General features: G+C 36.7%; 1 protein-coding gene across 1 annotated transcript in view; it reads right to left on the reverse strand.

Annotated features, from left to right (window-relative positions):
• Positions 1–15,275, reverse strand: part of LOC150105873 (neuropeptide S receptor-like) — an 81,689-nt gene that overhangs the window by 15,722 nt on the left and 50,692 nt on the right. Inside the window, exon 2 of the mRNA XM_090393639.1 lies at positions 11,947–12,523. Coding sequence (XP_090249765.1) covers positions 11,947–12,333 — 387 coding nt within the window. The 5' untranslated portion in view covers positions 12,334–12,523. The remainder of the gene's footprint in view (positions 1–11,946; positions 12,524–15,275) is intronic.

Genomic DNA, 15,275 nt, shown 5'->3' on the forward strand with positions numbered 1-15,275 from the left:
TATGGGCGATATCGACCAAGCAGGATGAATGGAAATGTATGAGGTGTCACCTTGAATAGATAGTTTAATAAATTACTTTCAGTTGTTTGTACGGCAATCGCAGAAGGATTGTTGGGTTGGTGGATGGGTTGTAGATCGTGAAGGAAGTGGATTATTGACATTAGATTTGCATACCTTTAGAGAGTAAGTTTTGGGAAGTACAACTAGAACTTGTTCCAAGGAATGACAGAAAGCATGAATAAAACGAAGAAAACTTGCTAAGTATGTTTGAAGTTGAACTGTTAGAGCGATAGACGTTCGCATTTTAAAGATTAAAAAAAAATCTGCTAGCTTACGGATCGCAAGGGAAAAATGTCTAAGTTATTGTAAATTATTTCCAACCCATCCACCAACCCACCAATCGGTTTATATATTTTTCATTTCGGATTAAGAAAGACTATTGCAGTATTTGTTGAAATCTAAAAATAAAGTGAACATTTATATGATATGACGTCAGAACTGCTGCAAAATCCAAGGTAGAGTTGTATATGCTTAGGAAACGCATAACTCCACCTTGGATCCTGTGCAGCTAAGAAATAATCCAACTGAAATCCAATATAGACTATATTGCAAAAATTATACGGACACCAGTTTTTTTTAGGCAGACTTCATTTTTATAAATCGCAATATATCAATGATTCACCGTTGGTAGCAGGAACAGCTGGTGCATAGACCCTGCGGAACTGCTGCATTTCCAATTTTTCTCGATATATAAATATATTTATTAATTTATTTATATTTGCTTGTAATATTTAATTTTATCATCAACAATCCTATACAATTCTTTTATTTTGTATAAAAAAAATAATAATAATAGCACTTAGGAGGGCGATGGAAGCTAGCAGCACTGTGTTTACCACAGTGTCATATTGAGATGCAGGTATTAGCGTAATGCGGCACTGTCCGTCACGCATTTCCACCGTTGTTTATATGCAGTTTGCTCCAGTAGTAGAGTGTTCGTAGTGCTTATCGTGTTTACTCCGTCTCTTTAAATAGTGGGACATTATAATTAAAGATATAACATTTATTATGTTTTTATTTTAGAACATTATTAGGGTTATGATAATGAATTTTATTTAAGTAATTTTGAATTATACTAAACTGTATAATTTTATCGATAGTAAACAATTTTTTTCCAGTATAATTTTTAAAAAAATTTTTTTACCATAATTTTGATATTTTATCCAAACACGTATACATTGTACTTACACTGTGTATGTATATTTCGAAAGTAGCACCCCACGATTTCAAGCCATGAGCCGCCACTGGTTGGTGGCATTACAGAGAGTACCCTCAGAGAGATTTTATAAAATTGTCAAAGCGTAACAACAGAGAATTGTACTAAATCCATGAATGACAGGAAAGATTAACCCTTCTTCTGTAGTAGTCTCTGATCTTCGCCATCACCACTTTAATGATGCATCAGTCAAAGTTCATTGGATTTATGATAACTGAGTTACAATCATATAAATTTAATAATCACTAACACGATAAAATATGAAAATAATATTTCGCTGAAAGTCAACTCTGAATCTAGTCCAGTTTGCAGTGGTATGCTATTTTAGAAACTTAGTATATACCATTTATGTAAAGATGTTTTTTTTTTTTTTTAAATTTTTTTTATAGCAAATGCTTCGACGTTTTAGATATGTGTACATTAATGTTCCCAAGGGGAATATTTAACTGCTGGATGACGCTGATAGCGAAAAGTCTAGTGTTGAATAAACAAATGTAAAGAGTTTTGAGAAGTTTGTTGATTTTAGAGAGATGGAAGAAGCAAATAAAACCAAAACCAAAAATATGAGTTAGAAAAGATCAAACAGAGGAGACTATGAGATATCAAAGTAAATAGGAGAAAAGAATATTAAACGGTATTGGAAAATATGAGACAGATGATGAGTGTCCAGAAAGCTCCTATTTTTTTAAATTATTATTATTTAGAAGATGAAGATGGAGATGAACTTCATTATGACATGAAGCGAAGACCGGATTTGCAATTTTTGGATAATCTTTTAATTCTATGCATTTTTTTTTTTATTGAGAAGTCATTTCTTAATTGCATTCTGCATGCATTCATCTTAACCCTCCGGAGCTCGCAGGTGATCTGACAGATACATGCAAAATGTTTATTATAAATATTCTTACACAATTCAGTGTATAGCTTGGAGGTCATGAGTATCTGTGCATTCATATGTTACGAGTGATATTCCGCACTGTTTTTTGCTGTCAGTTTGGTTTAACACATGTAAAGGTTTGTGATATTCGACAGTAAATTGTATCTGTGAGATACCGCGACCTCCGATGTCAGTAAAGTATGTTTTTTATTTAATTTTTTAAATTCTTTGTTTAATAATTTCTAGATTGTAACTGAAATTAAATAAATCATCATGTAATCCTGAAATAGCGAATCAAAGGCTTATTTATCATACATGTCCTCTAGGAGATGTGCTTTAAATTATGGAAAATACTAAGGAAAGTGATCTGGAGCATACTCCACCTTTACTACGAGTTGTCCATGCTTGCATCAGCCGAAACATTAGATTCTATTTCGGCACGAAACTTTTGTAGTTTCTATATATTCCCTATGAAATAATGTTGGATTTAATATTCACTTAATTTGTACCAGCATGTACTATATTTGCAGTGTTTTTTTCTTTATGTTTTATTGCATTTTAGCACATACTAGTAATGAATGTATCTCTCAGATATGTGAAAATGCGAACGGAAAGAGACACAGGGATGAGTAAATATTCCAGAAACTCTTAGCACATGCTAGGATTATTTCTTCCACTTACTCGTAAGATCTCTGTTAAGGAAGTCAAAGTATCGCTCTCGAAGTAAAAATTAACTATCGGTACATTATGAATTTCATCGTCTAGTGTGAGATTACTAATTTTAACGGGCTGAAGTAATCGGTAAACGTTTTACATTTCAGTATCGATTGTTACTGATGGAATCACTAACACGATTGTTACTGATGGAATCAATGCTATCGGTTGGATAGCCATGCGAGAGTGGAACTGTCATAAGCATAAATTTGTACTCTGTTCAATTATGGCAACACGGAACCCACCTATTCTAGCTGACCAGTAATTAAAAATAGGTAATTTTTAATTACCTATTTTAACAATTTATTCTCTCTAGGAACGATAGAGACATACATCGTTTCCCTTAATCAACATTTTTTGTGTGTTTTGCATTTTTAAATGAGTATTTTTTAAGATTTCTCCTTAATTTTTGATGCACTTCAATAATCTTATCAGAATTTGAATGCAATTATTTTTTGAATGATCTAGTGACAAATGAACGTTCAGCAATCAACGGTTAAACGCTAGGGATAATAAATGATGTTGTTCCACTAATTAAAGAAGTCCGATATAATTATGTCCTGAGGTGCAAATTGGGCAGTTAATCGTTTGGCTTACTCCAGTAACATTAATTGCCTGATAATGTCATAATTCATCCTTGAAACTAAAATTTTGTTAATCTTAGCGCGCGCGCGCGCGCACACACATACCATAAAAAATGTTTATTTATTCTTTTTCTTCCATAAAATTGGATGGTATTTTCTGGCCTTCATCCAACAGTTTTATACCATTTGTGTAGTTTCTATAGGGGTTAGAAGTACGTAGTTTGTTTGTTTGTTTTATTCATTTGCTAGTGCTGTCACGTGCGGTATTTTCCATGCTCCGCATTCTTTTATTTTACGAGGGTATCTGTTCAATCTCAAGGAGTTTGTTTTTATTCCAGTCTAGCTACAGCAATGTACGTCCAACGGGGAGATTTTTATTCTTAGTTTAGAAGTCAGCCAATATATACACACAGAGGCATTCTTTCGATTCTAGTTTGTGTGGTTTTTTTCTATATAATAAAAAAAGGGAGAAAAAAGGATTTAATGTATATGTACACAGCAGTGCTAGAAAAAAAAAGTCAAGCCTAGAAAAAAATTGCAAATTTCTTTTAAAAAGAATAAACACCAAGAAACTGTATCACTGGTGTTGCATTGACAACAGTTCATTGACGACGTATTTGTATTGCCTGCAAGCTCAGTTGCTTTATTGTTGTTTCTTTAGGCACTGTCATGGCATATATTGAGTATGATGGCACCGTTAACACCTCTTCAAAAGTTGTCATCGCTCTTCATGAAGAGGGATATTTCTAGGTTCCTTCTTCACGTCGCTTGTTTGATATTTCCCCTTGAAGAATCCAATAGGCTGAAACATGGCAAACCATGTTTTTGCTAATATCTCGTATTGCTTATTTACAGGAAGTGAAGCCAGAGCGCTACTTAACGCCGTGATTTGTACAAAATCGCAAGGTTACATCAAAAGACTAAAAATGTCAGTGAAATTTTGGTGGAGAAGTCACAAGAAGTACCGGTTTGATTAACGGAGTCGTAAGTCGTAGCTCTCCATCCAACAGGATATTGTTTCGAAGTTCTCGGTGATAATGTTTGTTTGTTTCTGAGTATTAGGCAGAAGATGCTTTTCAATGTCCGGTGTGAGCCTATCTAAGCGAAAGCCAGAAGTAATGGAAAAAACCCTCATTTACATTGATGTACACCGGGAAACTAAATCATCTGAATGAGATGTTAATTACTAAGTTCAAAATAAAGCTCCTTGAGTTAATGCATTCCGGGAACACATACCCCGGATAATATTTGCATGCCTTTGTGTTTCTAAAATTAATGTTTACAGGATGTGCTAAGTAAATAGCGTCTACATCATTATCATTTGTAAAAAAGTAGAATATCTTGAGCGTGCGGATTACGAAGTGCTTTCAAATTCTTACGCATGCTGCTAATGTATTTTTATTCGACTTTATTCATAATACTTACACCGGACGTTGAAAAGCATCTTCCGCCTAATTGCCATCTATCACCGAGAACTTCGAAACATTATGATTTTTATTTATGAGATGGTGAAAATCTTAATTTTCACTATAAGTAAACGTATCTTTCTGCATGAGCATCTACTAGGATTGCTCAAAAGCATGTCTTGAAAGGTCTTCGATATGATCTTTGATCGATAGATTTTTCACTCGGTCCATATGATAGGACACTGCAGTCACATCACAGGCGTTAACTCCCACGGTATTTTACTATTTTGCAGTGGATACTGAATCACTCTTATCAGTTCTAAGCCGAGTTTCAATCGTAAGAGGGATAACATTGATTCGGACACAGTCAAATCCTTTGAGAAGTTTGCTTTTAGTTTTTAAATTTGCATGCATTTTTTTTTTTTTCATTCCGAGATGTGCACTTTAAGTGAACGAAGAAAATCGAACATTCTTCATTGAATACTTATTTTTTCGAAGAGTGAAATGAAGAAACTGATTTAAATTACTAACAAGGATATTTTTGCATCTACTGGTCAGGAAAGAGAGAAGACATAAGTTATTGCAAATGTAACGAAAGAAAAATCGTGTAACCCTTTCATGACAGTTTTTTCCTAAAGAAAGCGAAGAAAGGAGATTCTAGAACCTAACCCTAATTTAATAGATTCTAAAAGAATGGAAATAATAATATTTTAGTCCTGCTTCGCGTACCTTCAGACGTAACACAGTTGTATGTTACAGCAAGTCACAGATAGCAGAATGGGCGATCCTTTGCTAGCTGATGTGATCATCCAACGAAAGAGTTAGATGTTACTAAAAATTATAAAACTATAAATTCGACTATAAAACACAGTTAACTTTGAACTGGAACTACAGTCCGTGTTAAAGTTCTATTGTTAGACACCTGTGCGGCTTCACGAGTGCGCTAATATCTGACAGCAGAGCTGAATGAGTCCAGTAAATTGTAGCTGAGGTTACTGTTTATATGAAGAGGGTCCATGGCAATTTCTGTAGACTCGACTATGCGGGTTTCTACCTCGTCGTGGCATATGTGAAGGTTTGAAGTTGTTGTCCAGTTTAGCTCATGTTGGCGGCCTTCATTATTTGTGTTTACTGAAAACAGGACATGCTTGAGAGGGCACTAGCTCTGGTTCTTTTGTAAGCAATGTCAATGTCTCTTCGGTGTTCTTCGAGACGTAGCAGGATGGATTTCTCCGTTTGGCCATAGTATGATTTTCCGCAGTCACATGTGTATATATATATGCAGATGTACGTAAAAAAAAAAAATAAAAATAAATAAATTAAAAAAAAAATATATATATATATATATAACCTTAGGGGTTGTCTTGTGTTTGTGTGTTGTTTTGAGGACGTTGGTATAGTTGTTTATTAATAATTTTTGAAGAGTAGCCATTATTTGCGAAGAAACTAATCAGAATTTTGAAACAATTAATATAAAAACGTGCTTTTCCACTCTTCCTAAACTCAGAACAATTGTAAGCAAACGAAAACAGGCTCACAACCATCTTCAGTTTCCAGGGGTGTATAAAATCACATGCGACTGTGGGAAGCCATATTATAGCCAAACTGAGAAATCCATCGTCCTATGTCTCGAGGAACATCAAAGGGACATTGCATAGAACACAACCAGAGCAAGCGCCCTCTCAAGCCATGTCCTGTTCTCAGTGAACACAAAAAGTGAAGGCCGCCAACATGAGATAAACTGGATCACCACATCAAACCTTCATATATGCCACGACGAAGTAGAATGCCTCATAGTTGAGTCTGAAGAAATTGTCCTGGACTCTTATCACATAAACAGCAACCTTAGGTGTAATTTACCAGACTCATTTAGCTCTGCTATCAGATACTGGTGCACTCGTGAAGTCACACGTTCGCAGATGCCTAACAATAGAACTTTAGCCCGGAGTGTAGCTTCTGTTCAAACTAAACTGTAGTTTATAGTCGGTTTTGTAGTGGTACAATGCTTCTTTGTAGTGTTTTTTATATTTGCTTTTAATGTTCTCACGCCTGAAGAAGTCGGCTTTTTGACGAAACATGTTCCGACCACAACACGGAAACAATCAGAGACTGACTTAAAGGGACAAAGCAAGAATGCTTTTCATATTCCCCGTTATCTGTAGAGGACAGTGTATGGATAAGGTGTTATTGAGCTATATAAAGTTCTGATCATGGCAGGAGGATAACAGCAATAGCAGAGCCCCAGTTAGAACTTCATTGGCTACAGCACTGCCATCTCCAAGTACTATATATAATATCGTCCGTGCCTATCCCGAACAATCAGAGTCCTTAAAAGGACTAGCTTAAAGGGGCGAAGCAAGAATGTTTTTCATCTTCCCCGTTATCTGTAGAGGACAGTGTAGGGATAAGGTGTTTTGAGCTATATAAAGCTCTGATCATGGCAAGAGGGTAGTAGCAATAGCCGAGCCTCAGTTAGAACTTCATTGGCTACAGCATTGCCATCCATTACCCTCTAATCAACAACAATCATAGTCCTTATAAGGACTGGCATAAAATGGCGAAGCAAAAATGCTTTTCATCTTCCCCGTTATCTGTAGAGGACAGTATAGGGATAAGGTGTTATTGAACTATTAAAGTTCTGATTATGGCAGGATGGTAACAGCAATAGCCAAGCCTTAGTTAGAACTTCATTGGCTACAGCATTGCTATCCATTACCCTCCATATTTAAAGGTAAAACTGTCTCTAAAAATTCGAACGATCCCTAGGCCATTCAATCGTGGGCGAAAGACCGTCCATCTCAGCGTTGGTCCACTCAGTGATGGCCTTCCACCCACACGCCACCACCACCGAGTAGAACCGCTCAAATTCCGAAGAAAAGCATTCACCGACAAAGCCCGTCAGCGGGCCGTGCCAGAGAATACTTTCCCTGGAGACTCAAATCGCTCTCTTAAGGCAAAAACCTTAAGAGAGCTACTCAATCTCTCGAATCTCTGCGCCCCAGGGGGTAACAGCAACAGCCGAACCCCAGTTAAACTTCATTGGTACAGCATTGCCATCCATTACCCTCCAAGGATCATCTCCTACCTCCGGTACAGTACTTGTCCAACAATCCTAGTTCTTCTTAAAAGAACTGGGAGATGGACTGAGTCCTTGACTCTTTATCCCGTCATCTGAATGAAGAAAATCTGTGTGGATGAAGTGTTATTGAGCCTAACGCTCTAGTCATGGCTGGGTAAGTAACGGCAATAGCCGAGCCTCAGTTAAAACTTCATTGGCTACAGCATTGCCATTTGTTACCCTGGGAATCCTAAAAAGGACTTTTTTTTTTCCACGGTCCTTAAAACCATTACCCATGTTGGACTCTTGCAACGTTCTATATTAAATAAAATGGTGCATGAGAAAAGATTCAAAATTAAAAATATTCTAATGAAATTTTTAAATATCATTAATGTACTATAAAACATATTTTTGTGTCTTTAGTATTTTATCAGAATTAAAAAAAAAATTAACGTTTCTTGAATAGACAGTAATGTAGCGCGATTAATTTGCGGAGTTTTCGTAGGTATCGAATCATGAAAAATAAATAAAGTATATTTAATTTTATATAAGAAAAGAAAAAATAAGTGCAGTGATCAAAATTATCCAAAGAGCAGCTCCTCAGAGTTTGCATTCATCCATCATTACGCGCAGGCAATCAAGTTGAAAATGATTAAAAATATTGACTGCCTAAGGTAGTCATGTGACACCGCGCGCAGTTATTCCGTAGCCTAATTCAAAGCAGAAGACCGACATTGTGATATTACTTCGTCATTCAAGTGCGTAATTAGCTTTCGAAAACTCCCACAGGTAAGTTTTACTTAGAACGTACCTGCGGGAAAATCCAAGAGATCTAAAAAAAGAAGCTTTACTATCTAGAGCCTGTAATAAAGAAGTATTACCCCAAAATAAGAATAAAAATGTAAAAAAAAAAATAATAAAAGTAGTAATACAATGTACAGAAAAAAAATAAAAATGAAAAAAATATTTTCTGAATCAACGTAAGTTATTGAAATCAGAGTACAATTATAGTTGTACTCTGAATAATAATTATTAACAACAGCTTAGTATTGAAACCATAATATAATAAGAGCAGATGTTATTAATACAGTAAAACCCCGAAGTTACGCGGTGGGGGGGGACCAACAAAAAGCGCGTAAGTCGAATTCGCGTAACTCGGGGTATAATTTTGCATGTAATTTATATATACAAACATACAATTGGGACCAAAGGTTTACAAAAACACCTATATTTTTTAAGAAATATAATCATAATTGTAGTTTTTCGTACATAAAAAAAAGAAAGTTATTTCGATTTCAATGGTTTCATAAAATCTAATAGATTCGTCTGACGGCATAATGTCTTTTTCTTGTCACACAAAATTTCTTCATAGCAAGCTAATGATTTTTTTATTCCTTGCCTTGTGGCTACAATTCGTTCCTCGTTAGAATCTATGTCCTCCAAAATCTGTAAACCATTCTTAATTAAGCTGAGACCTGTTAATTTCGCAATAGTCATGTGCTTTTCTGGTAAAACTGGATCTGAGGCGTCGGTCTCTTCAGTAGCGCTTTGCATCTCTATGAGCTCGTCGATTGTAAGCTCCTTGTTATGTGCGTCTAACAGCTGGCTGACATCTTCACTGTCGACTTCTAAATCTAATTGCCTTGCAAGGTTGACAACTTCTATTGCCTCAGCAACTTGATCAGTTTCTGGCAACATTCCCGTTTCGCATCAATAATAAAATAATTTTTTATTATTGGTGAGATGGAAACGATGCTCCATCGTTTCCATCTCACCAATAATCCCATGACGTTTACGAATTATGTTTGAAATCAATGACGGGACATTTTTCATAGCAGCGAGAATTCTTCCTTTAACTTTATGATTGTTCTTACTGTGGATTCCTGTAGATCGAACTTCTTTGCTAGCTCACAAATTTTCATTCCGCCTTCAAAATCCTTAATAATGTTGGGTTTTGTTTCCAAAGTCAATGTTTTTCTTTTCTTGCTAGCTGTAGAAGAATCTGACTTGCTTCTTTTGGACGACATTATTATTTTTTATGTAAAAAATTTTTTATCAAGAAAATAACATTAAACAATTGCAAGGTTTGTAGACTATAAAAATCGTGTATGAATGGAGACCGCGCGAAACACGTCAGTGCGACACTGGTGAATGCGGCCGGCTCCGGAAAGATACGACTAGTGGTGAGGCGTGAAGCGGGACAGGAATACGTACATATAAGAAACCGCGTAACTCCGGATTCACGTAAGTCGGGGTATTACTGTATTTACATTAAGCATTAGGTACGTGAAAGGTGTATTTAGCAACATTGAAACTACATTCTCTCTAGATTTAACCAGAACAAGGTTCTAAAAAGAACTGGGCGATGGACTGAGTCCTTGACTCTTTCTTCATTCAGATGACGGGATAAAATCTGTGTGGATGGGGTGTTATTGAGCTAAAAGCTCTAGTCATGGCTGGGTAACGGCAATAGCCGAGCCTCAGTTAAAACTTCATTGGTGATACGTAAGTAAAGCCAATCTCTAAAAATTCGGACGATTACTAGACCACTCAATAGTGGCCGAAAGACCGTCCATATCAGAGTTGGCTCCACTCAGTGATGGCCTTCCACTCACCACCACCACCGAGCAGAACTGCTCATATTCCGAAGAAAAGCATTCACCGACAAAGCCCCTCAGCAGGCCGTGCCGGAGAACACTTCCCTGGAGACTCTCTCTTAAGCCTTAAGAGAGCGAACTCAAACTCTCGAATCTCTGCGCCCCAGGGGGTAACAGCAACAGCCGAGCCGCAGTTAAAACTTCATTGGCTACAACATTGCCATCAGCTACCGCTGGAAGTCCTAAAAAGGACTTTCCAACCTAAATCAACAACAACGTTACTGGCTTGCTGGGTGAAGCATAAAATGCTTTTTATTTTCCCCTTTATCTGCGTGGAGAAGCTTGATGGGGGAGGTTGTGAGACTTATGCTCGCACTTTGTGAATTGTGGAGTTAGCTCTGTTCTGCTGAAAGCAGGATTGCCTTGGGTCTTTTGTGTTTTTGATAGTCATGTTCACTATAACTGGAAGCTTGTCTGATTAGTGGATTGGGATGAGAATGTGCCTTGCTGAAGAACTTTTCCGCATGGTCATGAAGGAGAGAACGGATGTCAGGGGTTCCGGTTTCTCTGTGGATCTGCGTGTTTCTGACGAACCATGGGGCGTCTAAGATCATCCGCAGGAACCCAAGTCAAGGGTTTATGTTATTCAATTTATAATAAGTATTATTTATTTTATTTTATTGTGTGTATTTGTTGTATTCATTTTATTGTACTATATTTAATTCATTTAATTTTATTACTTTCATTTTATTATTTTATTATTTGTTTCATTATTTTATTTTATTATTTTATATGTTATAAATTAATTACAGCTTGCTTTTAATGTCGAAATATTTGGGTGACCTTATATACCCGATACGATATAGTGCAAAATGCCTATTTTGCTTCACGAATATAGACAAGTATGTACTGTCCTATTATTTCGATGGCTTGAAACAAAGTGACTTCTATAAAGATTCTAAGATATATGAAATTACCATAATTGCCATTATAATGACTTGGAGTCTCCGCAGTTAGCTGCACAGACGTTGGTACGTTTGTCAAAGAGCTAAGGTTGTATCCTATCGATGACGCCAGAAACTTTATTAAAAGGGATTTTGAAGGTTCAAAAGTGTGGGATTTCGGGTCTAGTAACTCCGATTTATTATCCCACATTAGTACAAACCAGCCACGAATGCACGTTTACAGTTTATACTGAAGTTTGAAGTATAAAGTCCATATACTTTTAACTATGGGATTTAACTCATCCTAGTTTGGATGAAATTAGCAAAAAAAGAGAAAAGGCAACAATTATTTGAGATTGATGGTGATGTATCATTTATGACCTAGTTCTTAAGCATTATCTGAGTATCTTATAATCAGAAAATGTATTTAGAAAAGGTAATAGTATAATTGTATTAAAAAGTGCTTATTTTCAAAAATTTTAACACCTACCTCGAACAAAAACTCCGAACTCATCGTAATGAGACATACAGCGAGATCACCAATAGCCAAATTAAAGATAAAGATATTTACTCTGGAAGATCTCTTTCTATACCGAGAACGTGAAAGGACTAATATGATGATTGTGTTTCCTATTAATGTTGCCACCATGATAACGGCCAAAGTTACCACTCGTTGTATTAATTCGGCGTTCCATACCGCGCCGTCAGGATAAATCCTCACTGGATTGGTGTTATTGGGTAACTGGACAAAACTCTTATTTTCCTCCAGCATCTGGCTTACTCCTTCCATGAGTGGAGTATCTGGAGAGGTCACTGGTTGAGAGAACTGGATCCTGATTGGTATGTTGGATAGTCTTTGTTCTGTGGTGATTCTCATGGAAGCAAAAAAGAAATTACTATCCTAATCTATACAAAATTATTCATTGCACCCTCTTGCTTCTCATTGGTCCATTTATTCAAATTTACCGTGGAATGCATCAACAATTGTAGAATGAAATGGTTCAGTCATTTAATCAGAGGCGATTACTGAATAGTGTTACTATTTCCCAGTCACTACATTGTTTGTTCTGTAAAAAATAAAACTTTCTATAAAACACTAAATAATACTAAAATATTTATTAGAAACAATAGAGAATATAAGAAATATTTTAAGAAAAATGGTAGTTTTTAAATAAAATATGCTACACCATAATAATTAAATGATTAAGATTAACTTATGATAGTAGTATAGATTTCCCCTTGTAATTAGTAAAATGCTAAACTAACATATAACATGTGTATTATGTAAAATAAATATATATATATAAATGTCATCTATGTTATTTAACAAAATATTATATTATGTAAAATATATGTAAATGTCCTCTATGTTATTTAACAAAATAATGAGATAAGTCATTAGTAATCCATAATTAGACGTTAAAGTGATATCGGTATGATTCTGCCCATAAAGTCGAGGATAAAGCTATTGCCTATTAGGTTAATTTCTTTCACGTCCAAGTGCGTTTCGTGAGTGCAGTACAACATTGCAAGTTTGTTATTTGAGTAGGTTATGGTAAATAATTTGCTGACAAGAACTAATGACCGTAAGTTGCTATAAAATGTGACCATTCCGGTAATTTATCAAAGAGGATGGCTAATCTGTATTCAGTAACAGCAATTAATCAATCCGCTCATTCAGTATGCGTGGAAAACAGGAAACCTAGATATCACAACTTGAGAGGGAGGGAGAATCGAATTATTCCTTGAAACTAAAGCTTACCAGTGGTTCCTGGAAGAAAAGGGTTGAATAAACCATGCTTAAAATCAGTATCAACGTATTGCGTGTGTCAGTTTGTGGACGCGTTTAGGTAGGAGATGATTTTCACCACCGGAGTGAGACCATATGGCTTCAATTCGGGGAAGTAAATTACATAGAAATAGTGCATATTTTTAATTTATGTAATTCCAAATGTATGTACAAACTTAAGAAGTTTCAAAATATTGACCAGAGCGCTTATGAGAATACAATTCTCGACATCGAAGTTATCTTAGCTTGAACTACTTAAAAGACACAAGCACTGCCCAAGCGTCCGTATATTCGCCTTTTATTAGTCCTTTAGATAAAAGTTTCACTGGCCTGACAGCCTCCCCTGGTCATATAGTAACAAACAGATTTCAGGCTCTGTTCCTCTTTCTCAACTAGTTATTAATTAATTAATACGCCAACCTATAATCACGGTGCACTTCAAAACATCGATATCAGGTTGCCTACAGTTCATGAGAATCAGCTGAGGCCCATAAATTGTGTTTAAAGAGTATTTGACGTAAATTTAATTTGTAAATGAAGCTGCGTAGCACTTCATTTAGTGCAGCTGTTGCTTTCTGGATAGGTTTACTGATTCTGCATGAATAATAAATGCGGTTCTAATAAACTAATGGATATTTATAAATCTCGGGTGCTCGTAGCGAGTCATTTGAGATATATTCAAACTAAATGTTATAATCTGTAAAGTGGATTTCCATAATTATGTGAAAATGTATCCAATTATGTTATTAATTAATTATCTACGAACACATCTACAGATTTATATTTTAACTGATAATTTTAGAATTCATTATTCAAATAAAAAAGTAAATATGATACTTCTTTTAAAAATAAGATATCATACATATTTCTAATCGAAAAGAATAATTTTGTAACAACATCTTTTTTAAAAATACATATAAGAAAATTAAAGATTTCTGTTCATAACAGCTACCACGTTATGTGTTCCGCGTGTGGTGGCCGGGATAAGAATAGCGCCGCTGTAACCCATGAATGTCGTAAGAGGCGACTAAAAAAGGACGCAGAGTTTCGCTCTCTCAGGTTTCTTCCGGAATTTTGCCCCCGGTGAGGGGGAGGGGGGGGGTTGCCCTGAGAGATCATTTTGAGTCTCCGGGGAGATTGTTTTTCTGTGGGGCTTTGTCGGTGGACGCCCTTCCCTGTAATATGAGCGGCTCTGCTCGGTGGAAGGTAAGCCTGTCAACTCTGAGTTGGACGATCTTTCGGCTACTAGAGTGGTCTAGGGATCGTTCTAATTTTTAAACCTGGCTTTACTTTAAAATCTCCGCTGTAACCCATGCATGTCGTAAGAGGTGACTAAAATGGACGCAGAGAGTTTTGCTCTCTCAGGTTTCTTCCCGAATTTTGCTCCCGGTGAGGGGGGGGATTACATTTCGGGGGAGCTTGCCACGAGAGAGCAATTTGAATCTCTGGGGAGGGTGTTTTCCGGCGTGACCCGTGTGGAGCCTTGTCGGTGGACGCCTTTCCCTGGAATATGAGCGACTCTGCTCGGTGGTAGAGTGAGCCAACGCTGAGTTGGACGATCTTTCGGCCACTATGGATTGGTGTAGGGACCATTCTAATTTTTAAACAGGTTTTACTTAAAAATCACTACTGTAGCCAATGCATGTCGTAAGAGGGAACTAAAATGGGAGACGTAGAGTTTCGCTCTCTTAGGTTCCTTCCGGAATTTTACTCCAGGTGAGGGGGGGGGGCTTAGATTTCTGGGATTTGCCCCGAGAGAGCACTTTGAGTCTCTGGGGGAGGGTGTTCTCCTGCGTGGCCGGTGAGGGGCCTTGTCGGTGGGTGCTTTACCCTGGAATATGAGCGATTCGGCTCAGTGGTGGGGCCCCCCCGTCACTGAGTGGAACCCACGCTGATTTGGACGGTCTTTCGGTCACTCGTAGGGAATGGTCCGGGGGACCGTCTTAATTTTTAGAGATGGCTTTACTTAAAAATCGCTATAGTCCATGCATGCCGTAAGAGGCGACTAAAATGGGACGCAGAGTTTCGTG

The sequence above is a fragment of the Typopeltis vanoorti genome, chromosome 6, assembly GCF_054136105.1.
Source record: "Typopeltis vanoorti isolate ZY-2024b chromosome 6, IOZ_Tvanoo_1.0, whole genome shotgun sequence".
Lineage (NCBI taxonomy): Eukaryota > Metazoa > Arthropoda > Arachnida > Uropygi > Thelyphonidae > Typopeltis > Typopeltis vanoorti.